The following is a 27,777-nucleotide window of genomic DNA, read 5'->3' on the forward strand; positions in this document are numbered from 1 at the left end:
CATGGATGTTGGTTGTTGGTCCCACGGGCTTCCCGTCCTACCTGGGGCTCTTCCTATGGGAGGGAGCGAGATCCCTTGTCTGTTAGTGCCGCGCTATTTAAAACGGGTGGGATGAACAAAGAACGTGAAGACGATGAAAATCCCAAACACCAAACCCACGTCAGGACAGAGTTTATTTTCAGCAAATGCCATCGCGCCGTGGCCTCATTGTCACAGCGTCCCGCCGGCGCGGGCAGGGGGGGCCGAGGGGGCGGTAGTGGCGCCGGGGGCGGCGTCTCCGTGTGATTGCCGTCAGCGACTTCCCGGCCGCCGGGCCCCCTGCCACGTCCGGCGCCTGCCTCCGCCGCGCCCCCCCCCAGCCCCCTAGTTGTTCCTCATGGTCTCCTCGATCCAGGGGACGAACCTGGACACGCGGACGTACACGCCGGGCTTGTTGGGGCGAGCACAGCCGAGGCCCCAGGAGGTCACTCCCTGTAAGACGTACTTGTCCTTCTCGAAGCAGACCAGCGGGCCCCCGCTGTCGCCCTGCACAGAGGGAGGGAGGGGGGGAGGGGGTAGCCTGGTGAGGGCCCACCGGCAGCCTGGTATTTGGGGGCCACCCTCCTGCTTCCCAAGTGTGAGTCTTCTCGGTATCTGAACCCCTTCGCAGCCAGAGGCACGTACTGACGTGCTGTGTGAGCATCTGCTGTGCCTGGCGGAGCCTGTTCCACAGACCCCCCGCGTGTGACGTGTGCAGAGCCTGTTCCACAGACCCCCCGCGTGACGTGTGCGGAGCCTGTTCCACAGACCCCCCGCGTGACGTGTGCGGAGCCTGTTCCACAGACCCCCCGCGTGACGTGTGCGGAGCCTGTTCCACAGACCCCCCGCGTGACATGTGCGGGGAGCTCATGGCTGTGCGCTGCCCTCCTCCCTCCTCCTCGGGTTTCTCTTGGGCGGAGTCACCCCAGGAGCCGCCGAGGAGAAGCCAGGCCTCTGTCCCTCTCGTGGTTTCCTGCCTGGAAGGCCACCCCGAGTCCCGCCCATGGGGTCCCGGAAGGTGTGTGGGCTGGGGCAGCGCCGGTCCCCAACACTCCCCACTCCCCGGCTGGAGCTCAGGTCCCCACGGTCGCCGTGGTGATCCGACAGCATCGGGGCCAGGCCTGCGGGGCTGCTGGGCGACCTTCAGACCCCACACGCGGCCTGTGGGGGGCAGGTCCTCCCGATCTTGCGGCTTTGGGGCCACAAGGTCTTAAGGGGCCGAGACAGGCCACCCAGGGAGTGGCGACCTCCGTCCTCTTCTTACCTGGCAGCTGTCGGCGCCCCCGGCCAGGAGCCCGGCGCAGAGCTCCGTGGACTTGACCCTGCCGTTCAGGTACTCGTAGCGGTTGCACACCTTGTTCTCGATCACGGGCAGCTGCGCCTCCTTGAGGAGGCCGGCGCCGAAGGTGCCTGTTTCAGAGGAAAGGCCGGTTACTGCGTCCAGCACGCGCTCACGGGAAAGTTCCGGCACCGCCGGGCCGCAATGGTAGGTCTCGTTTGTCCAAGAGATGGGATACGAGTCAGCCCCTCACCACCACCCCCGCCCCCTGCCGCTCCTTTGTCTGTTGGACTCTTGGGCGGATGGACGTGATGTAAGAGGTCCTGGCCCCAAGGCCTGGATTGCGTACTCCGGCTTCTGGGTTTTGTTCCTCTTCTCTCTCCTTTTTTCCACCATAAAGAAATCATTTTTTATTTTGTAAAGCGAGATTGGGAAACGCAGCTGCTGCTATGTTTTGTATATGCCCTTCCCGGCTCTTTCCTATGCTGCTTTTACTACCGATATCGCACCCTTTTAGACCTCATTTTCCCCCCCGCATTATATAATAAGGACTTTGTTACAATGTTGCAATCTTCATAATTGTTATTTTAATGGGAAGTGACTGCTTAATGGGTAAGGAGTTCCTCTTTGGGGTGAGGAGAGTTTTCTGGGAATGGTGGTGTCGGTTGCACAACATTGTCCATGTGCTAAATGCCAGTGAGTCGTGCTCGGGATCGTTAAACAAATAGATTTTGTTACTTGTATTTTACCACAACATTTCAAAAGAGAAGAGTAGCTATCATCCACCGAGAATTAACCTCTTCAGGCACAAGCCCGGGCGGTGATGTATGGCCCTGACCCCCTCCCATGTCCTCGGGGAGGGGCCGCTGGGCAGTCCTGTTGTACCGGGAAAGAGACTGCGGTCCAGAGAGAGAGTGGATTTTGCCCCAGATTTCCGGGCGGGAAGCTAGTGAAGCCGGGATTTGAACCTGCTTTTGTGAGGTTGTTGCCCAAATTCTTGACTACCATGCCCGTTGGCCAGAGTTCCTGCCCACGTTCTACACGTTCGTTCATGCGGTGTGTGAATATTCCTTAATATTCGTAAGTCCAAGTTTCTAGAAATGTTGTAGACATATTTATGGCTCCCAGAACGTCGCCAAATTATTTTTCAAAGGGCAGGACAGTGTAAAATGTCACTAGAGAAAGGTCACTTCACCACACCCTCGTGGGTATTTAATATTTTTAAAAGATTTGGTCATATAATAGGTGGAAATGATCCTAATTCACTTCCTAATCTACATTTCTTTTACAGTGAGGGAGAGTAAGCGTTCTCCTGTATGCTTGTTGTACTCACTGTATTCTTTTCTGGTGAAAAACTGTTTTTTGGGTGTTTTTTTTTTTTTCCCTTTGGCAAAATAGAACCCTGGCAACCGCGCCAGAGAAAACGCGGTTTTTCCAAACGGACACGCCCAGGTACGCCTCACAAACCACCCAGCTTTCCGATGTCGCAAGCCCAGTTTTCACTGGTTGTGCGAAGATCTTTGCTCTGTGAGCTTGGAGTGGCCAAGAGATGAGGTGCTCTCTCTCGTCTCCAAAGACCTCGAGTCACTGGGGGAATTGTCTCGGGTTCGGCGAGCACTCGCTGGTCTGGGGTTGACAGCAGGGAGCAGGACAGCCTGTGGAGGGGCGGGCTGGTCCCCGCGGCCCCCCCGGGAGGAAGGCCCGGCCCAGCAGCGCTGGGCGGCCTTGTTAGAGGCGTCGCGGTGTGGAGGGAGCAGCCTTCTCACAAACCAAGTCACTCGAGTGTCCTGCTCCGGCACCTGCTTCCTGAGCCGGACAGACCAGAGGGCACTGGTGGCACCCCCTGTGTAAGGAGGGGGATGTGGTCTGCGCGGACGTGCTGCCATCCGGTGGCCACTGTGGGAATTGCATTTCTGGGGCTGGAAGTGACTTGGGGACCAGATGCCCTGATCCCTGAGAGCCTGTGTGATTGCCGGTGAGGGGCTGACAGGAATGGGCCCCTCGGCCTGAACACAGGTCTACCTTGCTGTGGAGCAGCAAAGGCAGGGAGCGTCTGGGGGCTGCAGGGGAGAGGGGAGAATTCTGACCCCTCACCAAGAGGCTGAGGCAACACAGATTGATCGGAGGTCACTGTTGACATGTAGGAAAACGGTCAACACCCTGGCTCATGTCTTGTGACTCCTCCGGGTGCAGTGAATCCACTGAGAGTCACTTTCCCAGCAGACATGCGAGGGAGGCCCGAGAGACGGGAGCCCAGGGCAGGACGGTGTGCAGAAGAGTGTGGATGATGGCGGGACAGAAACAGCGAATGGGCCTGGGGGTCCGGCAGGCCTGGGTTCCATCAGGGCTCAGCTGCACACAGGCTCCTTGATGGTTATTGTGATGGTGGCGATTATGATGATGAAGGTGATGATGGGGAGGGTTGGAGCTTGAGGATCGTGATGGTGGTGGTGATGATGGGTAGTGATGATGGTGATGATGAAGGTGATGATGAGGAGGGTTGGAGCTTGAGGATGGTGATGGTGGTGGTGATGATGGGTAGTGATGATGGTGATGATGGGGAGGGTTGGAGCTTGAGGATCGTGATGGTGGTGGTGATGATGGGTAGTGATGATGGTGATGATGATGGTGATGATGGGGAGGGTTGGAGCTTGATGATGATAATGGTGATGATGGTGATGTTGATGATGGTTGTGGTGGTGATGGTAGTGATAATGGTGATGGTGGTGATGTTGTGGGTGATGATGGTGATGATTATGGTGATGATGGGGGGTGATGATAGTGATGGTAATGATTGTTGTGGTGGTGATGGTGGTGATGATGGTGATGATGGGAGGTGATGCTGGAGATATTGATGATGGTGATGGTGGTGATGATGGTGATGATTATGGTGATGATGCAGAGGGTTGGAGCTTGATGATGATGATGGTGATGATGGTGATGTTGATGGTTGTGGTGGTGATGGTGGTGATGATGGTGATGATGGAAGGTGATGGTGGAGGTACTGATGATGGTGATGGTGGTGATGATGGTGATAATTATGGTGATGATGGGGAGGATTGAAGCTTGATGGTTATGATGGTGATATTGATGGTTGTGGTGGTGATGGTGTTGGTGATGGTGGTGATGATGGGAGGTGATGGTGGAAGTATTGATGATGGTGATGGTGGTGATGATGGTGATGATTATGGTGATGATGGGGAGGGTTGGAGCTTGATGATGATGGTGATGATGGTGATGTTGATGGCTGTGGTGATGGTGGTGGTGATGATGGAAGGTGATGGTGGAGGTATTGATGATGGTGATGGTGGTGATGATGGTGATAATTATGGTGATGATGGGGAGGATTGGAGCTTGATGATGATAATAGTGATGATGGGGGTGATGATAGTGATGTTGATGATGGTTGCGGTGGTGATGGTGGTGATGTTGTGGGTGATGATGGTGATGATGGAGGTGATGATAGTGATGGTGATGATTGTTGTGGTGATGGTGGTGATGATGGGAGGTAATGATGGAGGTATTGATAATGGTGATGGTGGTGATGATGGTGATGAGGAGGAGGACTGGAGCTTGATGATGATAATAGTGATGATGGGGGTGATGATAGTGATGTTGATGATAGTTGTGATGGTGATTGTGGTGATTATGGGGTGATGATGTGATTATTGTGGTGATAATGGGGAGGATTGGAGCTTGATGATGATAATGGTGATGATAGGGGTGATGATAGTGATGTTGATGATGGTTGTGGTGGTAATTGTGGTGATGGTAGTGATCATGAGAGGTGATGGTGGAGATATTGATGATGGTGATGATGGTGATGATTATGGTGATGATGGGGGGGGTGATGATAGTGATGGTGATGATTGTTGTGGTGGTGATGGTGGTGATGATGGGAGGTGATGGTGGAGGTATTGATGGTGGTAATGATGGTGATGATGGTGATGATTATGGTGATGATAGTGATGTTAATGATGGTTGTGATGGTGATGGTGGTGATTATGGGGGTGATGATGTGATGATTATGGTGATGATGGGAGGGTTGGACCTTGATGATGCTAATGGTGGTGATGGTGATGATGGGGATGATGATGGTCATGGTGGTGATAGTGATAGTGGTGGTGGTTGTATAAGCACAGGAGCTGCTGGAATACCATCTCCAAATCACTGGGAATTCCATGTGCATCATCTTAATGCTCACAGTGACTCTATAAGGTGGTACAGATGAGGAAACTGAGGCTCAGCGAGATTAACTATCTTCCTGATGTCGCGTGGAGGGAGATGGAACCAGAACTCACATCCAGATCTGTACGCTTTTGAGTCCTTGCTTTGATCAGCCAGCAGGCTTTGTGGCTCACCAAGAAGTCCCTTTTTTGGCTTAATCCAGTTTGCGCTGGATTGTCTGCCACTGCTAGAGAGAGTCTCATGGGAACGCTGCACTCCCCGTCATTAACGTGACTCAGCTGCTGGGCCTCTCCACACCTCTCATCGCCTCCCCCACTCGCCCTGAAGCCCATTTTCAGCCGAGGAAACAAGTTCAAGAAGAGTCTGTGGCTTTTCTAAGTCCCGGCAGCTGACCGGTGGGAGTCGGGGTCCTGCCTGGGGCCTGTCTGCCTCCGCAACCCTCTGCCCCCCCTGCCCCTTCTCAGCCTCGGATCCTTCCTTTGCAAAATCGGGACGGACATGTCCAACGCACACGGATTTGTGGCATTTAAATTTTTTAAAATCAAAGACTGAGCCAGCGTGGCACTCCCATAGTGCCGCTTCCTTTACTCCTCCATGTCCGCCAACTCCGAAAGCAGACGGGGCCGTGGGCCACCCCGGAGGAAGGGTTCAGGCAGCAGGGAAAGTGCAGCTTGAGATGCTCTGGACCAGTCGTTCTCAACCTGGTTTAAAGCCTCAAAGCCTTCCTTCAAGTGAGAGCCCCTGCAGAAGCTAACGGGTCAGCACCGCTCGCAACACTCCTCCCAGCTGAGGGTCAGAGGCCAAAGGACCAGAGGTAAGGGCCTGCCCAGCGTGCCCAGCGAGGGCAGAGCCAGGACCTTTTCCAGGACTCCTGACTCACCACCGCTTCTGAGAGAGCGAGGCAGAGAGCGAGGCAGAGACCTCGGGCGCTCGCACAGGTTCCTGGGCCCGGGTCGGGGGTGTCGTTATTACCAGCGCGCACTGCAGAGCGAGGACAGAGCCCCCAGGCCAGGCCAGGAGCCTGCACCACGTCTCCTTTCTCACCCTCACCCCGTAAGCCAATAGCAAGTCCGACTAGGACGGGACCTTTCTTTCCTTCCCCAGCCGTCAGTCTGTCCCACCCCCACCCAGCCGTCAGTCTGTCCCACCCCTAAACCAGCCGTCAGCCTGTCCCACCCCTACCCAGCCGTCAGTCTGTCCCACCCCTACCCAGCCGTCAGTCTGTCCCACCCCCACCCAGCCGTCAGTCTGTCCCACCCCTACCCAGCCGTCAGTCTGTCCCACCCCCACCCATCTGTCAGTCTGCCCCACCCCCATTGTCTCCCCACACATACACCAGCCATGTGGGGTGTCTGGGGAGACTGACTGAACTATGGGTTTAGTTGTTTGCACCTGCTGGCGGCTGACCTCACATGGCAAACAGCCTCCCCCCGGCAGACACAGGCTGGCAGCAGGGCTCTGCTCACCTGGGACGCAGTGTCAGCGTCGAATTTATGGGCTAAGACACAGACTTAGGAAACGCCCCGCTCCCTGGCCGTGCCCCTGGGCGCTGAGAACGGAGACGTGGCAGGGCCCAGACTAGGTCAGGGAGCCGGAGGGGGGGGGGGCGGGGGGGGGACCTGACCAGCTGAGAGGAGTTTGGGCGAACGCTCCTTCTCGCGGAGGCGGTAGGCGAAGGAGGCCCTTACGGGAGCACGGACTGACTCACCTTGCGTTTCTCCCCAGCCCGTGATGTAACACACCGTCCGGTCGGCGACCACGTAGTGGGCGGGCGGCAGACACGCTGGGATCACCTTGTCGGTGATGATGGCAGGGCTGAGAGGACACAGACGTGACAGTTGACTGCCTGCCTGAGACTCCTGCCACTCATCGGCGGTCGCCCACAACCAGACGCCACCTGCCCGAAGCCCCAGACCCTCCGCGCTGGCATCTCCCTGATGCCCGGGCACAGGCAGCCTGGAGAACAGCTCCCCTCACCGTTCCTATGGGGCTTAGGGGCGGGACAAACAGAACGTGTTGCTGTCACATGGCGCCCGTGAGAGCAAAGCCATCATGTGACCGTGAGCAAGCCCCGCCTTTGGGGCTGTTTCCTCCTCTGTGGATCTCCACGCCGCGATGGCGATGGCGGGGATCGATAACTAGGCACCAAGGGAAGGAGGACCGCAAACTCCCGCATAAGCCAAAGGGCGTTGTTTCCCGAGAGCCTCCACAGGCCGTAGGTTCCAGGGCATCTTAACCACCAGACCCCACGTCCAGGCTGGATTCCACTCTGGCGAGCTCCAGAGGAGAACGGGTGGGAGAGGAGAGACGCCCGAATCCGATGAAGAACCACCGTGGCCGCCAACTTGGAGGCAGACACACCCTCTCGGGGTGACCGGCATAGAGCCAGCCTCGCACATGGGGTGACCCTGCAGATGTCACTCTATAGCTTCCCCTCTGTGCCTTAGACCCGTGGTCGGCAAACGGCGGCTCTCGCGAGCCACAGGCGGCTCTCTGGCCCCTTGAGTGTGGCTCTTCCACAAAATACCACGGCCTGGGCGAGTCTATTTTGAAGAAGTGGCGTCAGAAGAAGTTTAAGTTTAAAAAATTTGGCTCTCAAAAGAGATTTCAATCGTTGTACTGTTGGTATTTGGCTCTGTTGGCTAATGAGTTTGCCGACCACTACCTTAGTCACTTGGGGTGAGGGGCATGGAGTGGGTGAGTCTGAACCCCAAACATTCCAGTCTACAGAGAACACTCCCAGAACCCCAAATCCGAGCCAGGGGTCCTCGATGGCCCTCGAAGGACCGTGTGGAAGGAGGGATGAGCTCCTGTTCCGCTAAGCCAGCATCCCTTCTTCCCCTCTCTAGAGCGTCCCCACATCCCCGAGGGCCAGGCCTCAGGTCACTGCCCCGGGCACCCGCAGGTGTCCCTGCCCAGACCAGCGGGGCGGCATTCCGACGCGGGCGCCGGCCTCGCTGTCGGCGGGTCCCCCTGTCCCGGGAGCCCGCCCCACGCTGATGTGTGAGGGCCTGTGACTGTTCCGACCGTGTGGCCTCAAAAGCACCGTCGGCGGCCTCCCTGGGACCCGCTTCCAAGTCCCGCTCGCTCAGGCGTGAGCAGCGCCGTGCCCAGGCCTGAGGGCCCCGCGCCGGTTCAGGGAGGAACGGAGCCGCGCTGGGAAGGAGGCCTGGCGTCTGCGAGGGGTGAGAGGTCATGGCCGGGTTTAAATGCGCTGGATCACCCCATCTCCTCTGAGTCCCCCAAGCACATCGCCGCCGAGCGGAGGCGGCAGCCGGGGCGCGTGAGGAAGTCTCGGATGTCTACGGGCTGCCCGTGACCCGCCGGTGAGAGCGTAGGGGTCACCGTGCACCTCGCGTTTCAACTCCGTTTCACGTGAAAATCTGAGTCCTGGCGCCTTTGCCGAGACCACGGCCAGGAGGGGCAGAATGGGCCGAGCCCAGGTCTCACTGAAGGTCAGTGTTCCTCCCGAAGGCCTGTGCCTTTCGCGGCCCGCGGCCCCCACCGCCCCCGCCCCCGGCCTGTTCCGCCAGGAGCCCAGGCGGTGCCCACGCCTCCCGGACGCACCTGCTCAGCTTCAGCAGCGCGATGTCGGCCCGCGTGGGCTCCAGCACCAGCTTGGACACCTCGCGCTCCTGCACGTCCGCCTCCAGGTTCCGCTCGCGGTGCGCGCCCAGGATGACCTTGTACGACGAAGGCCGTGAGGACCTGGAAAAGGAGGTGCCGTGAGCGACGGAGGGGGGCAGCCTCTTCAGGGGGCGCCCCTCTGAGCCAGACAGCACGTGCCCCAGACACTCGGCTCCCCAGTCTCCTCTGAGCATCAGCCTGCGGACTATACGTCCGGGTTCCATTCCGGTCAAGGGCACACACCTCAGTTGCAGGTTCAATCCCCGGCCCTGGTCGGAGTGCGTGTGGGAGGCAACCAATCAATGTGTCGCTCTCACATCAATGTTTCTCTCTCTCTCTGTCTCTCCCCCTCCCTTCCACTCTCTAAAAATCAATGGAAAACATCCTCGGGTGAGGATTAACAACAAAAAAATAATATAAAATATAAAGAAAGAAAGGCCCTCGCTGGTTTGGCTCAATGGATAGAGGGTCGACCTGTGGACTCCAGGGTCCCGGGTTCAATTCTGGTCAAGGGCACATGCCCTGGTTTCGGGCTTGATTCCCAGTAGGGGGCGTGCAGGAGGCAGCCGATCAATGATTCTCTCTCATCATTAAAGTTTCTATCTCTCTCCCTCTCCCTTCCTCTCTGAAATCAATAAAAACATATTTTATAAAAAGAAAAGAAAGGTCACAATTGACCGAGCCTCGCCGTTAAGGAATGTTCTCGGCGATGCTGTTGGTAGGTGGGACCAACACTAGAGTCAGCACAAGGGCAGGCCCCGGGTCAGCGGTCACTCGGGCACCTGTGCCACGCACGGCTCTCTCCTGCCGCCCCCCGCCGCCCCCGAGCTGGTCTTTCTCCTTCGTTTCCCCGGGAAACACTCCGGTCCTCTCCCATCGACGGCCCTGGCAGCGCTGCCTCAGGCTCTCCACACCCACGCCCCGGAGCCCAGTGTCACGGCCATCGGAGGACGGGCGGGAGGGGACAGGGGAGGACACAGGCGGGACGTTTGCCAGCCGAGTCCTCGCGCCGGCCGTGCCTGCACCTACCTCTCCAGGCAGTGGGCAGCGGTGAGCACCCACTCCGGGGCTATCAGCGTGCCTCCGCAGAAGTGCATTCCGAACCTGCGGGGACAGGCCGAGAGGTGAGCTCAGATCTCATGCTCTGTTCTACAGGAAGCTGGAAGCGGGCTCAGTCCCTTTGTTGGTGCCATGTTCCCAAAGGGAAGGCCACCGGCCCGTCATCAGGACGGTAGGGCTTGAGTTGCGCTTCACTTGGGGGTTTTCCCGAAGGTTCCATCCACAGCACTCTTTAAGGGGGCTGGGGAGGCTCGGGGACAGCTGTCCCCAGACGAGCAAACCCAGGGCGGCTCCAACATGAAGCCCGAGCCCTTGGCTCCGACGGGTCAGCCCTGGACTTGAACAGAAGGGACCAGGCAAAACCACCCCTTTCGTGTCTTTCCTCTCCTTTCGGCAAGATCTACGCAAGACCTGGCGAGTGCTCCTCAGGCGGCCCGCGGCGATTCTGCGTGGCCTGGTCCCGGGACTTGCTGATTGTACTCGAGGCAGTTCCCTTTCCAGGGGCAGATGGCTCCTAACCGTTTACGTCCAGGACTGCTAGGCACGGGGTCGCTCAGGAAAAGAGCGCGAGCCGCCCGGAAGCACGTGGGATGGAGGGAGCGCACCCTGCGGGCCCGCAGATGTGAGCAATGGCCCGGGCGCGGCGTGGAAAGAAGGGCGGGAAGCGTGACAGGTGAGGGCTGTGCAGAGCGCAGTTACTAAGTGACGAGGCCAAGAGCAGAAACGCCCGCTCAACACAGGCCAGCAGAGGGACTGGCGTTGAGCGGTGCCACCGGCCAGCCGGGCGGAAGGCTCGCGGGGGAGGCCCGCCCGCACCTGAGCGCAGGTGCCCGGGCGCAGAAATGAGACGAGGAAGCAGCCGTGTCACGTGTGTGCTTTCCACGTGTCACCAGGCAGCCTGAGCTCCCTGGAGGCGAGGCCACTGGAAGGATGACCCGAGCTGCCCAGGGATCTGAGGGTCAGAGCTGGTCGCTGCCAGCTTGTGGGGAGCGTGAGCTGCCCCACGCGAAAGGAGGTGTGTTCGCGGCCGGGCGAGCCCCTCTGAAGGAAGACACTGAGTCTGCGTCTGTGATGGACGACCGGTAACTGGGTCTTGGTCCCCCACCAGGTGTCCCGTTCCTACAGTTGTTTTGCTCTTCCTCTTACAAGGAATCTTCAATACTTTCCCGGCGATACTGGCTCTTGGAAACTGTGGCATCTGCACACCTTAATGCAGTGGTCGGCAAACTCATTAGTCAACAGAGCCAAATGTCAACAGCACAACGGTTGAAATGTCTTTTGAGAGCCAAATTTTTTAAACTTAAACTTCTTCTAATGCCACTTCTTCAACATAGACTCGCCCGGGCCGTGGTATTTTGTGGAAGAGCCACACTCCAGGGGCCAAAGAGCCGCAGGTGGCTCGCGAGCCGCAGTTTGCCGACCACGGCCTTAATGGTAGCTGCCCGGATCAAGGAAAAGACTCCAGTTCTGGATCTTTTCAAAGCAGAGAACCGAGAAAAGGCAAACCCGTTATCTCCTGGCTTCCCTTCCTCCTGAGGAGACAGCAGAGGCCGGGCTGAGCCTGAGCTGAGGGCTGCGTGCGGACGGAGACGGGTGTGCGGGCTCACACGGGAGGAGGGGCGCGTCGCGTCCAGAAGTGTGGTTACCTTGTTCGGAGGCTGATTTGCCACGGCCAGGAGTGCGGGTTGGCCACGCACCCTCCTACGACCCTCCCCGGGCACTTCTTCGGCTCTTTCTTGGGTTTCCCACAGTCAAAGGACGAGGACACTGCGGCACAGGAGAGAGAGTCGCATTTGAGGCGGGAGGTGGCCATGCTGTCGTACAACGCACGGTGAGTGAGTGGCCGCGGCCAAAGCACGGAGTGTTGGACACCTCAAAGCCCCAACTATCAGTAAGAGGCCTGGACGCATGGAACAGACTGACGGCTGTCAGAGGGGAGGGGCTTGGGCACTGGATGGAAGAAGGTGAAGGGATAAATCAGAAAGTATATACATGACACGGAGACGCAGACAGCAGTGTGGTGATGGCCAGGGAAGGGGGTGGGGAAGGGGTGGGGGGAGGTGGGCAAAGGCGGGGAAAATGGGACAGAAAGAGACTTTGCTGGGGGCGTTGGGCACACGATACGTGTGCAGATGATATTTTGAGTTGTACCCTGGAAACCTGTATGGTTTTGTGAACCAGTATCACCCCAATAAATTCAATATACAAAAAAAGAAAGAAAAGAGAAAAGTAAAGAAATACCCCAAACAATTTCAAAAGTAAAATAAACCAACAAACAAAAAAAGCCCACAAGCATGTTTTGGAATATCTTTCTCTACGTTTCAGAAGTAGAAGACAACACAGAACCTTGTCCACTCAAGAAGAGAAAGCCCTTTTTCTCACTTGGGGGGAAGCGGTGAAGTAAAGAGGTAGAGTCAGTAAGTCAGGCATTAGAACGATGGCTTCTCCGAGACGACCTTGACCGACACACATTGTTAATCTGACCTATAACGTTAGCCCCATATCACTGTCACCACCACCACCTCCACCAAACCATGGACAGTTCTCTGACAACCACAGGGCCATCCCTGCTGAGAGGCAATGGGGTACTTTTTTAACGAGATACTGATTAAATGAACACCAAATCTTTTCATAACGATCTTGCTCAGTACGTTATTCAAATCAATCAAAATCTGTAAAAACACATATCCATATCTTTTTCAGTAAACTAACCTCAAAGCACACTTACTGATAAATAAAGCAAACGTATGTATATATGAAGACTTCTATAATCCTAATAAGAAAACAAAGTGTTGTGTGCAACCATTAACTCAAGAGAAATAGTTAGCTGTTATAAAAAAAAATGAATGTGCTGAATTGTATGTAAATTTGACTTGAGGGCTATATCTAAAACTTGGCAATAGGGTATTTTTTTTTTAAATATATTTTTATTGATTTTTTACAGAGAGGAAGGGAGAGGGATAGAGAGCTAGAAACATCGATGAGAGAGAATCATCGACCAGCTGCCTCCTGCACGGCCCCTACTGGGGATGTGCCCGCAGCCAATGTACATGCCCTTGACCGGAATCGAACCTGGGACCCTTCAGTCCGCAGACCGACGCTCTATCCATTGAGCCAAACTGGTTTCGGCAAGGGTATTTTTAAATGGGAGTCTCTGTGTACAAATATGTACACACTAGAGGCCCAGTGCACAAATTTGTGCACATTGAACGGAAATTAATTAGAAGAAATATTTTAGAGGCTGGGGCGGGACTGCAGGAGGTTGGCTCCAGGGTGTACCTGGCCCATCTTGCCCAGTCCCCATCAGGGCTAATAGGAGCCAGCCAGCCAGGGAGGGACCGTGGGAGGACTCCAGGGCGTGTCCGGCCCATCTCACCCAGTCCCAATCAGCCGGACCCCAGCAGCAAGCTCACCTACCGGTTGGAGCATCTGCCCCCTGGTGGTCAGTGCATGTCATAGCGACTGGTCGAGCGGTTGACCGAACAGTTGACCAATTGGTCGGACACTTAGCATATTAGGCTTTTATATAGGGAGATGTGTGTATGTGATTGTAAGTACCAAGGATAATCTGCCCTAACCTGAACTATTACCTCTCCCAGCCAGGCTCCGGACTGCCCTCCTGGGAGCCTCCCAGACTCACCGAGGGCCCAGAGATAACACATCACTGCCTGCGCTGCTTCCCTCTTGCCTGCTCCCTCCACCAGGTGCAGGGTTCAGAAGGCAAGGTCGGTGTCTGTCCTTGGTGGCACCTGCTCGTGCCCAGGACAGTTCAGGGTCATCACATACTTTCCTGTTGCCTGGCGCCCTTCAGATCCTCAGCAACATGAGCGTAAGTCATTATTCATAACGACACTGCGGAGGGGGGTTTCTTTCCGCCCCAAACAGAGACTCTACCCTCTCTCGAACCTGGAGCCTGAATTTTCCAAATAACTTTCCCTTAGTCACGGCCTGTGCTGCGCATCCACATAGAAAAGTCTCTTTAAACAGGAAACACGCAACATTATGAGACGCTACTCTGACGCTGAGCTTAGTTCCTGCCGCTGAGCCTCGGACAGAGCCGGCCTCACAAATGCGCGACGGAAGGGTCGCTACAGAGAGCAGTGCTCTCCGGTTCTCCATTCAGGACAGAATCGAAAGTTTCTCTTTATTTTTACTTATTTCTTATCGGTACTGAACGTGGTGGTGGAATTATTAACATCATTCAACCAACAAATATATAACTTAAAGTAAGAGAATATAAGTAAATAACTTATGTTTAAGGTGGGCATCTTCAGTGATGAAGAGGGCTCAGGGAGGAGGCGGGGGGGGGGGGGGAGAGCAGCCCAGCGGAAAGGCTCGGCTCACAAGCCCTTCTCTCCCAGAGCCGCATGAAGGCGGCGAGGCTGCGTGTATCTGAGAAGCCCGCTTACCGCACTGCGGGACGTCGCAGTAGTCGAACAGCTTCTTGGGGTCCGTCGTGTAGCACCAGGGCCCGTTGCTGTCGCCGTCGGGGTTGCGGCAGTACTGGAAGAGAGGCGCTGCTCAGGGACGGGGCGGGAGAGGGGGGCCTGGGCACAGGCAGTCACGCTGCCCTCAGAAGAGGGAAGGTAAGCGCTCCTTTGCGGGGGCCGGGGGCGGGGGGAGTAAACTTTAGGATGCTTCTGACCCTCCCAGCCCATTGGTCATGTCTCCTTGCTCCTAAGGAGCTCCAGCCTTGAGGCCACGCCCCGGAGGGAGAGTGGAGCCTCTCGGGGACTTAGTGTGGGGACTGTGAAAGGGGACTCCTGTCGGTGGGGGCGATAGAGATGCCGCAATAGGACCGCGGGCATGATGGACTCATCCTGCGCCTGGGTCACCACGGAGCCTGCTTGCTGGTGGCTCAGATGCGGACGCCCTGGGCTGGGCACCGTCCGTGGGCCAAGCCACGAGAGGCTGTGTCTCCTTGTCCTTCCTGTGCACGCCCCGAAGCAAACCAGAAAGTGTGGGAGGCCCCGCCGGTGTGGCTCAGTGGTTGAGCATCGATTTATGAACCAGGAGGTCACGGTTCCATTCCCAATTGGGGCTCATGCCCGGGTTGTGGGCTCCATCCCCAGTGAAGGGCGTGCCGGAGGCAGCTGATCCATGATTCTCTCTCATCATTGATGTTTCCATCTCTCTCTCCCTCTTCCTTCCTCTCTGAAATCAATTAAATATATATGTGTATGTGTGTGTGTGTGTATATATATATATATACACTGAGTGGCCAGATTATTATGATCTCTGAACACATAATAATCTGGCCACTCAGTGTATATCCTATATAATAAAAGGCTAATATGCAAATTTTCCCCGTGACCAGGAGTTCGACCAGCAGGCAGGCCGGCCAACCGCCCATGTCCCCTCCCCATGGCCAGGCTGGCCAGATCCCACCCATGCACGAATTCATGCACTGGGCCTCTAATATATATATATATATATATATATATATATATATATATATATATATGTATATATATATTTATATATATATACACACACACACACACACACACACACACACACACACACTGAGTGGCCAGATTATTATGCGTTCAGAGATCATAATAATATGGCCACTCAGTGTATATATGTATGTATATATATGTATATATCTTCTTTTTAAAAAAATTTTAAAGAAAGAAAAGAAAGTGTGAGAGACTGGGAAATCCTACTATGGGAAATCCCAATGCCCCACCCAAATTTTTTTCCTAGAAAAGTCTGACCATAATGTCACGAATCACATGGATCCCCAGGATCTAGCAGGCGTCCTCAAACTACGGCCCGCGGGCCACCTGCGGGTGTTTTTGCCGTTTTGTTTTTTTACTTCAAAATAAGATATGTGCAGTGTGCATAGGGATTTGTTCATAGTTTTTTTTAAACTATAGCCCGGCCCTCCAGCGGTCTGAGGGACAGTGAACTGGCCCCTGTTTAAAAAGTTTGAGGACGCCTGGGCTAGAGGGTGGACACTAGAAACTAGAAGCAGCGCCGGGAAGAGCGCCGGGAATGGGCTGCGGCGGGGTGGCCGCCGGGCGGCTCCTGTGCTGACGGTACCGGTGCTTCTCCTGCTGCTGGCTCAGCCCCCGAAACCCCGCGTGGTCCCCCCACACACCCCCCACCATGGATCAGTCCAGGCTGACTCGCCGAACAGAACCAATTCTGTTTGCACAGGTTGGTCCGCCAAAGGCGCAAGAGCGGCTTACGTTCTTCTCCAGCCCGGCCCGCGGGTTCGTCTCCGGCGTGAAGATGCTGTGTCTGTGGGGCTCCTGGGCGGCCCAGGCCTGGCAGGTGGTGCCGGCCACCGTGGTGGCCTTCTGGCCCCGGTACCCCTTCCCGTTCCCAAGCATGCAGTCTGCGGGGAGAGAGGGCGCTCAGGCTCCGCGGCCCGGGGCCGGGCCAGGTTCTCCAATGTCCGGCCCTGGGCCGCGCCCTGCAGAGCCCAGGAGGCCGGGTGGTGGGCGCTGTCCGTCTAACCCAGTGGTCGGCAAACTCATTCGTCAACAGAGCCAAATGTCAACAGGACAACGGCTGAAATTTCTTTTGAGAGCCAAATTTTTAAAACTTAAACTACATAGATAGGTACATTGTTATTAACTTAATTAGGGTACTCCAAGCTGGCCTTTGCTAAACACTCAAGGGGCCAAAGAGCCGCATGTGGCTTGCGAGCCGCAGTTTGCCGAACACTGGTCGAACACGTTACCCGTCTTAACGCGTTACCCGTCTAACACGTTACCCGTCTAACACGTTACCCGACATGCGCGTGGGCTTGGAAACAGCCGTGTGGAGCAGGGGCTGGGGTGGGAATTGGGCCAGGACACTGAGCTCGTTGGTTTGACCCTGCTGAGTGGCGGATGGCGCCCCGGAAGAATTTGCGGGGGCAGATGCTGCTGTGAACTGCTAGGTGGCTCTCGAGCACCTCCTCTCACGGGGGGGAGGGGGGGATAAAGGGGTGCACACAGGAAGGCTCTTCTAGGAAATGTTATTTGGCTGGAGCTGTGCTTTGCGTCCCCGCCCTCCGGGGAGAAGAGGGTAACTGGGGGACTTGGGATGCCTTCCCCAAGCTTGTCCCGCACCTCAAACCTAGGGAGGGGGCTCCCCGGGACCCCTGAGAGAACTGGATGTGGGACGCATGTGGGGGTGGGGGTGGTGCACCAGTGCCCTGACGGCCACTTGGAAAACCCAAACAGCGAGGAGGGGGCCTTGCTGGGCAGCCTGTACCCCGACATTTTCCAGGACCAGGGCGTGTGGGTTACCCATGCACTAAATGAGGCACCGACACGTGGGAGAACCGTGGGAGGTCCCCTCAGGTTTACCCAGGAGGGACCCCAGGCGGGGCTCCGAGCAAGGAGAGGTGGGCACACGGTCCCGGGGGGAGCAGGCAGGGCCCCCACATTGCGGGGAAGCTGAGCCCACCTCAGGGAGGAGGGGCGCTCGACTTCTAACCAGGTCCTTCTCAGCACCACTGTCTGGAGGCGTTGAATGCCCCGAAAGTGGCTAGAGGAGCTGTGTGACCCTGGTTTTCATGCAGGGGCGGGGGAGAGGGAGCCCCTGAGCTTTCCCACCCCTCGAAGGCGCAGAGGCCTCGCGGCTGCCCGGCAACCACAGGACCAGGTGCTCGGGGAGCAGGGAGGATGGGGACCACTTTCGGCTCCCCCTCAGGTGAGTGACAGCCCCTTCTCATGTGGAGGCCGATGACCCCTGCGGCCACACAGCCTCCTGCGCCTGATGACTAGCTCCCCTAATTCAGCGCGTTCAAAGCCAAATTAACTCTTACTATTCCTCCATGGAGGAGGCAGACACACGTTTTTCTAGAAGGCTCTATTTCAGCCCGGCTGGGGTTGCTCAGTGGTTGAGCCTTGACCTATGAACCAGGAGGTCAGAGTTTGATTCCCGGTCAGGGCACATTCCCCGGGTTGCAGGCTCGTTCACCAGTAGGGGGCGTGCAGGAGGCAGCCGATCAATGATTCTCTATCATCATTGATGTTTCTCTCTCTCTCCCTCTCCCTTCCTCTCTGAAATCAATAAAAAAATATTTTTTTTAATTTAAAAATAGAATGTCCTATTTCAGCTAATGCCACCATTCCCAACCTCCCCACCCAACAAGGCTCACGGTGCCACCCAGCCGCCACGGCCAATTAGTTTCCGGGGCTCACCCTGTCACACCAGCAACAGCAGCTCTGCCCCACCCCCAAGGTGACACAAGAGGTTTCCTGCCACATGGATTCAGGTTCCCATAGCAACGAGCTTCTGCATCCATCCGCTTCCCCAGGCTCTCGTCCCAGTGCCCAAGCGCACGGTCTGGCCGTGTCTCACCTGCTTCCGAAGAGTCCTGGGAGATGACAGCCTGGACCTCGGTCGGGGTGTGCGTGGCAGCCCCCTGTGTTTCTGAGCATTTCCTCAGGTTGCAGAACTCCCAGCGGACCCTGGGGTCGGTGGTGTAGCACCAAGGGCCCTTGTCGGCGTCGGGATTCCTGCAGTAGTTCATGGTCAAGCCGCTGCGAATGCACACGAGAGGGCATGAGTGGGGGGAGAGTCCCCAGGGGCACCCCGCACCCTCTGAGTTTTGTGTTAACAAAGTCTTTTTTTTTTTAATTGATTTCAGAGAGGAAGGGAGAGAAATAGAGAGATAGAAACATCAATGATGAGAATCATTGATGGACTGTCTCCTGCATGCCCCCTACTGGGGGTGGGAGGAGGGATTGAGACCGCAACCCAGGCATGTGCCCTTGGCCAGAATGGAACCTGGGACCCTTTAGTCCACAGGCTGAGTCTCTATCCACTGAGCCAAACCAGCTAGAGTCAAAGTCTTATTTTTTTTTTTTAATATATTTTATTGATTTTTTACAGAGAGAAAGGGAGAGGGATAGAGAGCCAGAAACATCGATGAGAGAGAAACATCGATCAGCTGCCTCCTGCACACCCCCTACTGGGGATGTGCCCGCAACCAAGGTACATGCCCTTGACCGGAATCGAACCCGGGACCCTTGAGTCCGCAGGCCGACGCTCTATCCACTGAGCCAAACCGGCCAGGGCCAAAGTCTTATTTTTAATAAGAGGAGGGTTACTTAGAAAGTCACAGCGGAAGAAGTGAGTAGTAGAAGAAATGGGCTCAGGAAACAAGTTACAGAGGCAAAGAAGGGCCCGAGGAGCTTAGGATGGGGGTTGTGGGGGGTGTGAGAGAGAGAGAAGAGAGAGAGAGCCTTAACAAAGTCTTAAGTGACTTTGCAATATTTCCATCAAAGGTGCTAATTATTACAGTGCCACAGTACAGGTCCTTAATGTCAAAACAACTTTTAAATCTATATATATGAAAGCCTAAGCACCTGTCCGACCGACCAGTAGCTATGATGCACACTGACCACCAGGGGCAAACGTTCAATGCACAGACATGGAAACATGGAACAGACTGATGAATCTCAGAGGGAAGTGGAGGGGGGAGGGCTGGAAGAGATTAACCAAAGATCTTAAATGCATACTAGAGGCCCAGTGCATGGATTCGTGTACTGGTAGGGTCCCTTGGCCTGGCCTGCACCCTCTCACACTCCAGGACCCCTGATCCCCAAAAGCCAGGCCGAAGGACCCCACCGGTACACGAATGCATGCACTGGGCCTCTAGTAGATTATAATTTTTAATTAAAAAATAAAAATGAATATATGCTCCATGTAAAAGCTAAGATGGCATGTAGATGTGTAAAGAATGTATCAGAATGTCTCCTTTCCCTGGGAATGTTAACTTCATTTCCCGGGGATAACCAACATGGATTTTGAAGCGTGTGTGTTAGATTATTTTCTATGCACATACATGCTTCTGTGTCTGTGTCTGTGTCTCTATCTATGACCACATCGGGCTGTGAACTGAAAGCTGGAACTGAATGCACCTCCCTGAGGAAGAAGTGACATCGAAGACGATGGCACGCCCGCAGCCTTCTCAGTCCATTCACTCCTGCTGTGGCTAAATGCTGTGCATTCCCCATGGGAGGCCGTGAGCACAATGTAACTGCAAATACTCCGTCTGGTGGATCGCGCGGGTTCAGGGCTGGAGGGACTTCTGGAAACTAGCTCCCAGGCCCGACGTCGTTTCCATGGGGCGCGTTCTGGGGGGATGGGAGGAACCCCGTACTGTCCTCACTCCACCCACCTGCCCCACCTCCCTCGCTGCCGCCACACAGGGCCTGGGAACGGGATGAGGCGGAAGAACTGCGGGACAGAGGGGTGAAGAGGGGCATCCGGGTAGACCGGGGACCTGCGGGAGCTGAGGGAGCCGGGGGCTTACGGCGGAGTCAGGAAACACTGGGTAAGAAACAGCAGGTGAGGAGCCTGGGGCGCTGGTGGTTTGGAGCGCTGGTGGTTCGGTCCCCCAGGCCTCCCCGGAACACTGCCCTCTCCAACCTAGACCTGGGGCTGCCGGAGACCCTGAGGAAGCGTGGGGTCCGAGGCCATGCCTGCAGATACCACGGACACGTGGCGTGGGCCCACGATCCGAGGAAGCCAGCCAGAGGGCGGCTGAGCACCTGGAGGTGTTCCCAGGCTTAGCCATGTGTGGCCAAGAGGCTGTCTGCGCAGCCTGGTCTTCGGTCACCGCCCTGCCCTTTCCCGTCAGCATCCATCTACTCCCTGACGCGTCTGCCTTCCTGCCTTCCCTCAGACCGGAACGCTCGGGCCCCGATGGGTCTGACCGGGTCAGGCTGCAGACGCCGTGACCCAGCAGGTGTTGTGGGTGGTTCCCTTGCTAATCATCGGGTCATTTGTCTTCCTGACCTTTCCACTCGTGTGACCGGGACCCCTCCATATGTCCCCACCCCCGGCTTCCACAAAACTACTCGGGAAAGACAGCCCACCTCTAACTTCTCGTCTTTGGGAACTTTTGCTCAAAAACAAGGCACCCGAGATACTGTGCCTCACATTCTGGAGCCAAGAGAAGTTTGGGTCTAAGAAGTTAGCGTGAACAAGTCCCTTCTAACACGCTGACGTGAGCCGTGGCTCCTCTGAGGGTTAAAAAGCAAAGACATACGCGTTGGGGAATTTGTCTGGGGTCTTCGAGTGCCGGTGCGGGGTCATGGACGACCAGGACTGGCATTTGCGCCCCGTGATGGTGGTGGAGGAGGTGCCGCGGTAGCTCTGCCCGTTGCCATGGTAGCACTCCTGGACCACGGGCGTCTGTTCTTCCACTGAAACGGAAGTGGAAGAAATCAGTGAATAATGACCAGAACGGAGAAATGTGTGAAGCAATATGACGCTCCCAGAACAGCCGACACTGCTTGTGCGTTCACACTGTTCCTTATCAGCAGGCAGATGGGCATGCAAAGGAAACAACAGATCCGTAACATTCCAAAATTTTAATGACCTCACTTTTTTGGTAAATATTTAATGTAAAGCGCGGGGAAGCCCGGCTGGCTTGGCTCAGTGGCTGAGCATCAACCTATGAACCAGGAGGTCACGGTTCAATTCCCAGTCAGGGCACATGCCCAGGTTGCGGGCTCGATCCCCAGTAGGGGGCGTGCATGAGACAGCCAATCCGTGATTCTCTCTCATTATTGATGTTTCTATCTCTCCCTCTCCCTTCTTCTCTGAAATCAATAAGAATATATAATACACACACACACACACACACACACACACACACACACACACACACACTAGGGGCCCAGTGCACGAATTTGTGCACCAGTGGGGACCCTCAGCCTGGTCTATGGGATGGGGCTGAAACCGGCTCTCTGACATCCCCTGAGGGGTCCCAGATTGCAAGAGGGTGCAGGCTAGGCCCAGGGACCCCACCGTGCACGATCAGGGCCTCAGGGCCAGGGAGGGACATAGGAGGTTGGCCAGCCGGGGAGGGACCATGGGAGGGTTCCTGGACATGTCCGGCCCCTCTTGCTCAGTCCTGATTGGCCGGGCCCCAGCAGCAAGCTAACCCCCTGGTGGTCAGTGCACATCATAGCGAGAGGTTGAGTGTCCTTAGCATATCATTAGCATATTATGCTCTGATTGGTTGAACGGCTGACTGGATGACCAGGCACTTAGCATATTAGGCTTTTATTATATAGGATATATATATATATATATATATATATATATATATATATATATATATTTTTTTTTTTTTTTTTTTTTTAAAGAAGAAGAAGCTCAGTGAGGACTGAAAGTGCTAAGCAGTGCTAATCAACTTGACCTGCTGGCCTTTATGGAACCCTCCCCGCCAACAGCACAGGACACGTTCACCAAGAAGGCCCCCCTTCAACCATGAAATGAGCCTCCACAGTTTAACGTAAGCAAAATCCCATAGCGCGTTCTCTGGCCAGAGCAGAACTCAACTCTAAACAAGGCGCTGGAGCGGGAGCCCCAGCCAGCCGGCCCGCGCTCAGCCCGCTGCTACCTGTGGTGTCCGCCTGCTCCGTGGACAGCTGGGAGGACTCGCAGGACGGGATCTTGCAGTGCTCCCACCGCACTTCGCTGTTGGTCGTGTAGCACCACGGGCCCGACTCGCCATCAGGGTTCCGGCAGTAGTTTTCCTCCAGGTTTCTGGAAAAGACGCCGGTGTGAGTTCCGCCCTCCACACGGGCTCCGTTACACGACAAGGAGCACGCAGGCTGGTTAATAGGGATATTGGACGCTTGGCCAGCTAATCCTCCGGAATTACACACACTGAAAGGCAGGTGGGCACGTGAGCAGAGCGGGGGCTCTTTAGGACCCCAGGGAATTATGGTGCCGACGCTTCTCTGGGGTCCATGATTAAAACGTATTCCTCGACTGGGGGTCACCAAGCAAAATAGCTCTGCCGTGTGTTGGGCACGGTGATGGATGCTAAAGCACATGGGCATTTCCCACAGTGTTCCTGCCTCAGACAGTATATCCAGCCCTGGCCGGTGTGGCTCAGAGGTTAGACCATTGGCCCCTGGACCAGAGGGTTGCAGGTTCAATTCCTGGTCAAGGTCATGTACATGGGTTTCAGGTTCAATCCCTGGCCTCGGTCTGGGTGTGTGCGAAAGGCTACCAATCGATGTGTCTCTCTCACATTGACCTCTCCTCTCTCTCTCACATAGACCTTTCTCCTCTCTCTCTCTTTCTCTCTCTCTCTCTCTCTCTCTCTCTCTCTCTCTCTCTCTCTTTCTTCCTCTCCCCTCCCTTTTACTCTCTCTTAAATCAATGGAAGAATAGCCTCTGGAGCGGATTAGCAACAACAAGTCTGTCCAGCGTAGCCCTGGGGTTCCGTGTTCCCCAAACCCGCTGCTCTGCGCTCTGACTGAGCGGCCCTGGGGGAAGCCCAGGACTGGCATTTCCAGCAGCAGCCTCTGCTGGAGGGAGAGCCCCCCACACAGGCGTCAGGGCCCACTCATCCCCTGGCCCGGCCCTGGCCTGTGGTCATCGCAGGGACTTCACCGTCGGGACTCAAGCCGGAGCCACGTCGGTGGGATCTCGCGCTTGGCTCGGCCGCGGGAAGGAGCCGGGGCGGACTCACTTGCAGGGGAAGTTCTCCGGGGTCCTGTTGTGCTTGTGAGGGGTCTGCTGGCTCCAGTGCTGACACGTGTGCCCGGAGAGAGTGACGGCCACCTTCCCCACGTAGCTCTCCCCTCTGCCCTTCAGACACTGGTGTGTGGGGCCGGAGGACGGCGGGGGCGTTGCTGGAATGGGGATAGTAAGTGGCTGTGAGTGGTTCTGACATGGGGGGGCACAGGCGGCCGGGACGGGGGGCGGGGGGCCGTGGATCTGGGAACGTCAGTCTGGCTGCTGTCTGCTCACCCTCTTTGGAACTGGAAAATGGTTTATCGTTTTTAGAAGAAGTTGACTTGGTAGAGTCATGCCTACGAGACCCTCTCACAAGGAACGCCTCCAGGAACAAGGCCCTCGGAGTGCATGCTGCTTTCTGTTTGCTTTCTCAGTTTGTCATCATGTAGGGATCGACATGCCACCCTCACCCCAGATCTTCACATACACCAGCGACCCAACCTCCTCTGTGAAGAATAAATTATTCCCTGAGTGAACTCAGCTAAATGCCGCCCAACATTCCATGAAGCCAACAGAGAGGCCATGGAAAGAAGCCACAAAGTGTCTCCAAGGAAGAGCGTGGGCTTCCGGAAATCGCAAAATTCTTGAGAGAAGAAAAAAAGAGAAGGCGACGTCAGAAAGAAGGGGAGTGCCCGGGGGGCTCGCGTGCCCACCGGACGGACGGACGGACGGACGGAGGGCTGTCAGCCCCAAGGGCAGAAGCCCCCGCGGGCTGCGAGCCCTCCTAACTCCTGATGACCGTCCTTGTCCGAACCTCCAGCTCCTTCTTCCAATTCTCATCGAGGGAAAGGCTTAGAAAAGTGCTTCTTCCGCGTCCTTCCTGTAAGAGAGCCGGTGCACCTCCCGCCCTGGGCGCCCCTCTCCCTTCTGAAGACAGACCGCTTGCTTACAGAGCAGCAGCCTGAGAGCACTCTGGGTGCGAATGAGAGGCGTGGACAGGAAGCCCGGGTCTGATGTCCCCTCGAAGGCCACGGAGCTACCTTCCAGAGCCCACATGCATGTCTTTGACAGGAAAGACCCACAGAACCCATGATCAGTGGATGCTCAGACAGTTCCCCAGAGAGCCAGGAGACTGTATGACACGGGCAGTCAAGTCCCACCGCATCCATGGGGCCTCTGAGGCACAACACGCAGCCCCAGGCGTGCTTTTCCCTTGATTGCCCGGGCAGAACGGGGGGAGGGTCCCGCGGGCGGGGGCGGGCCATACTTACTGCAGCGCGGGATGTTACAGAGCTCCCAGCGCTTGTTGGGGTCCGTGGTGAAACACCAGGGGCGGGGCTCCCCATCAGGGTTACGGCAGTAATTCCTCTTCAGGTTCTTGCTGGGGAATCTGAAAGGGCAAGGAGGAGTTTAATGGCACGGGAGCAGCGTTCGCGCCGGCAGCCCACAGACCACTGGAACGATACGGAGAAGATCAGCCGCGCCCTGCGCGAGGATGACACGCAAATTCGTGGAGCGTTGCATATTTTTTAAAATAAAATAAAAAATAAGAAATAGCACGGAACATGTCCAGCTGAGCATCACTTTAGATGAGCAGATGTGGAGCACCTGCAGGCACGGCCAAGCGCCCGGGGAGGCGACGGGGTGAAGGCCGGCCTCAAAGAGATGGCGGCCTCATGAGGGCGGTGAGCTCAGTGGCCGAAGGACTACGTACGTTCCAGCGTTTACACGTGTGAGTCACAGGACAGGGTCAGTGACGTTAGCGTGTTGGCCGTCTGGAAAACGGATGTCAGCAAACTCCAGTTACTCAGTTGCAAATAAGAGCAATGTTTAAAACACCAGGGACTTGCTAGTTGCCATCTTCAGAGCGTGCAGAGCCGGCCGCTGGTCTGCCAGGCTCGGCCCCACCAGCCTTTGAGCTGACGGCAGCGGAAAGGGGCGCCCGGTGTACCTGCGGGCACCTGGCCCAGTGCAGGCAGGCCCCGCAGCGGCCAGGGCTGAGACCCCGAGGCGAGCGTGCCTGGGCCCTCGGGCTGCGCTCACTCCCTGTCTGAGGCTCTCGGCGCTCGGTCGGGGCGGACTGAGCCAACGGCAGTGGCTTCAGGAATCTTCTGTTTCCTGTGCGTGAACCTTTGGCCGGGAGGCGCAGCAGTTCCCTGGAGCTGTTTCCCCAGGGAAGTCTGGGGCTCAGTCTCACTTCTTCTAAGTTTCCTTAAGTGGCGGTAGGTCCCACCGTCATCATGGAATGAAGACAAAGATCAGAAGCAGCTACGGAAGGGGGGTGTTTCCGGAACAATCCGTGGGAAGTGGGGGGATTGCTAGGCCAGGAACTCACTTCCTGTGGCCCGTTCCTGACCCCTTGGGGAGTCTGGTGGAAGCTGGGCATCCTTGCCCCAGACACTGCACTGAGATGGGCCCACCCACAGGTCGTGGTGAGGGCCCAGAGTTTCACTGGAAGGAGGAGAGGAAGGGAGTGGGGGGAAGAGGGAAGCGCTGGGGAACACCCCAGCGAGCGGATCTGGGTTTCTCAGCTCTCCGTGCGCACGCACCGGCCAGGACCGGTTCCGGCAGAGACTCGGCAGAGGGTCCGAGACCCTGCGTGTCTGACAGCCGGCCGCCTCTGCTCCCTGCACCCACCGCCTCTGCTCCCTGCACCCACCGCCTCTGCTCCCTGCACCCACCGCCTCTGCTCCCTGCACCACCGCCTCTGCTCCCTGCACCACCGCCTCTGCTCCCTGCACCCACCGCAGAGCGGGAGCGGGAGCTGCACGTGGGAGAGGCAAACGGAGACGCAGGAACGTCAGGTTCGTTCGCTTCCCGAGGGACATGAAAACATCTCAGTAGCAGTAAACGCCCCGCTGGAGCTGCGGGGCCAGGAGCACCCACGTTCTCTCCCGGGGACTTACTTGGCGGGGAGGTAGCCGTGCGCATGCGGGGTCTGCGAGTCCCAGGCCTGGCACTCGAGTCCTGACATGGTCCTGGAAATGGTGCCCTCGTAGTTCTCTCCACTGCAGTGCATGCACTCCTCTGGGCGGCGGGCAAGCAGGAAGGAGAAGTGAGAACCAGGGTCCCGCTAGAAACATCTTTAATACCGCTGGCCCCTTGTTCACACGTGCTGTCCTATGGTCACCAACCCCTGTTCATACGTGCTGTCCTATGGTCACCAACCCCTGTTCATATGTGCTGTCCCACAGTCACTAGCCCCTTGTTCATACGTGCTATCTGATAGTCACTTGGTAATAAAATCGGCACTAAAGACTCAATTTTCTAATACAACCTAAAATGCCACTCTTTCTTTCAAATAGTACAATTAGCATATTTTGGTCAAGACCCCCTTGACTATTATAGTCACGACCAAGTTCAGACATTCCATGAAGGCTTGTCCTCGGCTGGGATGCACTGGTCCTTGGGTGGGGAGGGGACACAGATTCCCCGCAGCCTGTCAGCTCTCTGCTGGGACGTTTAAAAGGGGTGTCTCCGTTTCAATGGGATCTGTAAAGACGCCGTGTCATTACCCGATTGTCTGGTGACGGCACCCTCCCCGGACCCGAGCGCTGGGCCTGTCCGTGCTCCGGACGCCCTGGGAGCAGTGCCCACCTGCGGCCACAGCTGCTGTCTTCCCTGTGCGTGAGCAGCCTGGCTGCCCTCTGCTTTCTCACATTACTTACAAACAGGAGCTCTGATTTAGAATGCTTGAAATGACGTGGCCCAGCAGGGTCAATAGGACTTTAGGTTTTATGGAGTAATAAGGAAAAAAAGAGTCAGACTTGATACCAAAATGATGTGTTCGTGTCAACTAAGGGGCAAATGACCTCACAACATCATGTGCAAATAGAGTCCCCAGAGGGGAGGTAGGTAACGTGATGGGCACCTGAGCTGCCACAGGTGGGAACCCCGCCATGTGGCTGCACGGATCCCCCACCCCCGCCCGCCTCACCCCCTCCGTGGAGCAGGAGCTGTGAAATGAAGAACATGCTTTCAGTAGGATGTTCGTAATTTTTAGCATTGGCTGCTGAGATGCGCTATTCAATTGGTTGGTTCATTAAAATAACAATTTGCTGATTTAAAAACTGGTTCTTGGCTTAGCTTCAGTGCAACAACGAAGTCTCCACATTACTATTATGTCTTTGAATTGTATTGATTTTGCGGTCTTATTCCAACTCTATACC

General features: G+C 56.2%; 1 protein-coding gene and 1 non-coding gene across 6 annotated transcripts in view; one reads left to right on the forward strand and one right to left on the reverse strand.

Annotated features, from left to right (window-relative positions):
• Positions 1–338: 338 nt before the first annotated feature.
• Positions 339–27,777, reverse strand: part of PLG (plasminogen) — a 39,594-nt gene continuing 12,155 nt past the window's right edge. For 2 of the 5 annotated variants that reach the window (XM_054722218.1, XM_054722214.1), the window contains exons 6-19: positions 26,515–26,635; positions 24,880–24,998; positions 23,622–23,784; positions 22,539–22,684; positions 21,177–21,333; positions 18,479–18,660; positions 16,369–16,517; positions 14,581–14,674; positions 11,818–11,938; positions 10,142–10,216; positions 9,053–9,193; positions 7,194–7,300; positions 1,283–1,428; positions 339–525 (exon numbers count right to left, since the gene is read on the reverse strand). In XM_054722218.1, the coding sequence (XP_054578193.1) occupies positions 364–525; positions 1,283–1,428; positions 7,194–7,300; positions 9,053–9,193; positions 10,142–10,216; positions 11,818–11,938; positions 14,581–14,674; positions 16,369–16,517; positions 18,479–18,660; positions 21,177–21,333; positions 22,539–22,684; positions 23,622–23,784; positions 24,880–24,998; positions 26,515–26,635 (1,883 nt within the window). In that variant the 3' untranslated portion in view covers positions 339–363. Of the gene's footprint in view, positions 526–1,282; positions 1,429–7,193; positions 7,301–9,052; positions 9,194–10,141; positions 10,217–11,817; positions 11,939–14,580; positions 14,675–16,368; positions 16,536–18,478; positions 18,661–21,176; positions 21,334–22,523; positions 22,685–23,621; positions 23,785–24,879; positions 24,999–26,514; positions 26,636–27,777 lie in introns of all 5 variants that reach the window. The other 3 variants (XM_054722215.1, XM_054722217.1, XM_054722216.1) reach the window with 3 other exon arrangements.
• On the forward strand, positions 25,033–25,138 carry LOC129150652 (U6 spliceosomal RNA). The gene has a single exon (XR_008557368.1). It is a non-coding gene; the product is annotated as a U6 spliceosomal RNA (small nuclear RNA).

The sequence above is a fragment of the Eptesicus fuscus genome, chromosome 10 (genome assembly GCF_027574615.1).
Source record: "Eptesicus fuscus isolate TK198812 chromosome 10, DD_ASM_mEF_20220401, whole genome shotgun sequence".
Classification (NCBI taxonomy): domain Eukaryota; kingdom Metazoa; phylum Chordata; class Mammalia; order Chiroptera; family Vespertilionidae; genus Eptesicus; species Eptesicus fuscus.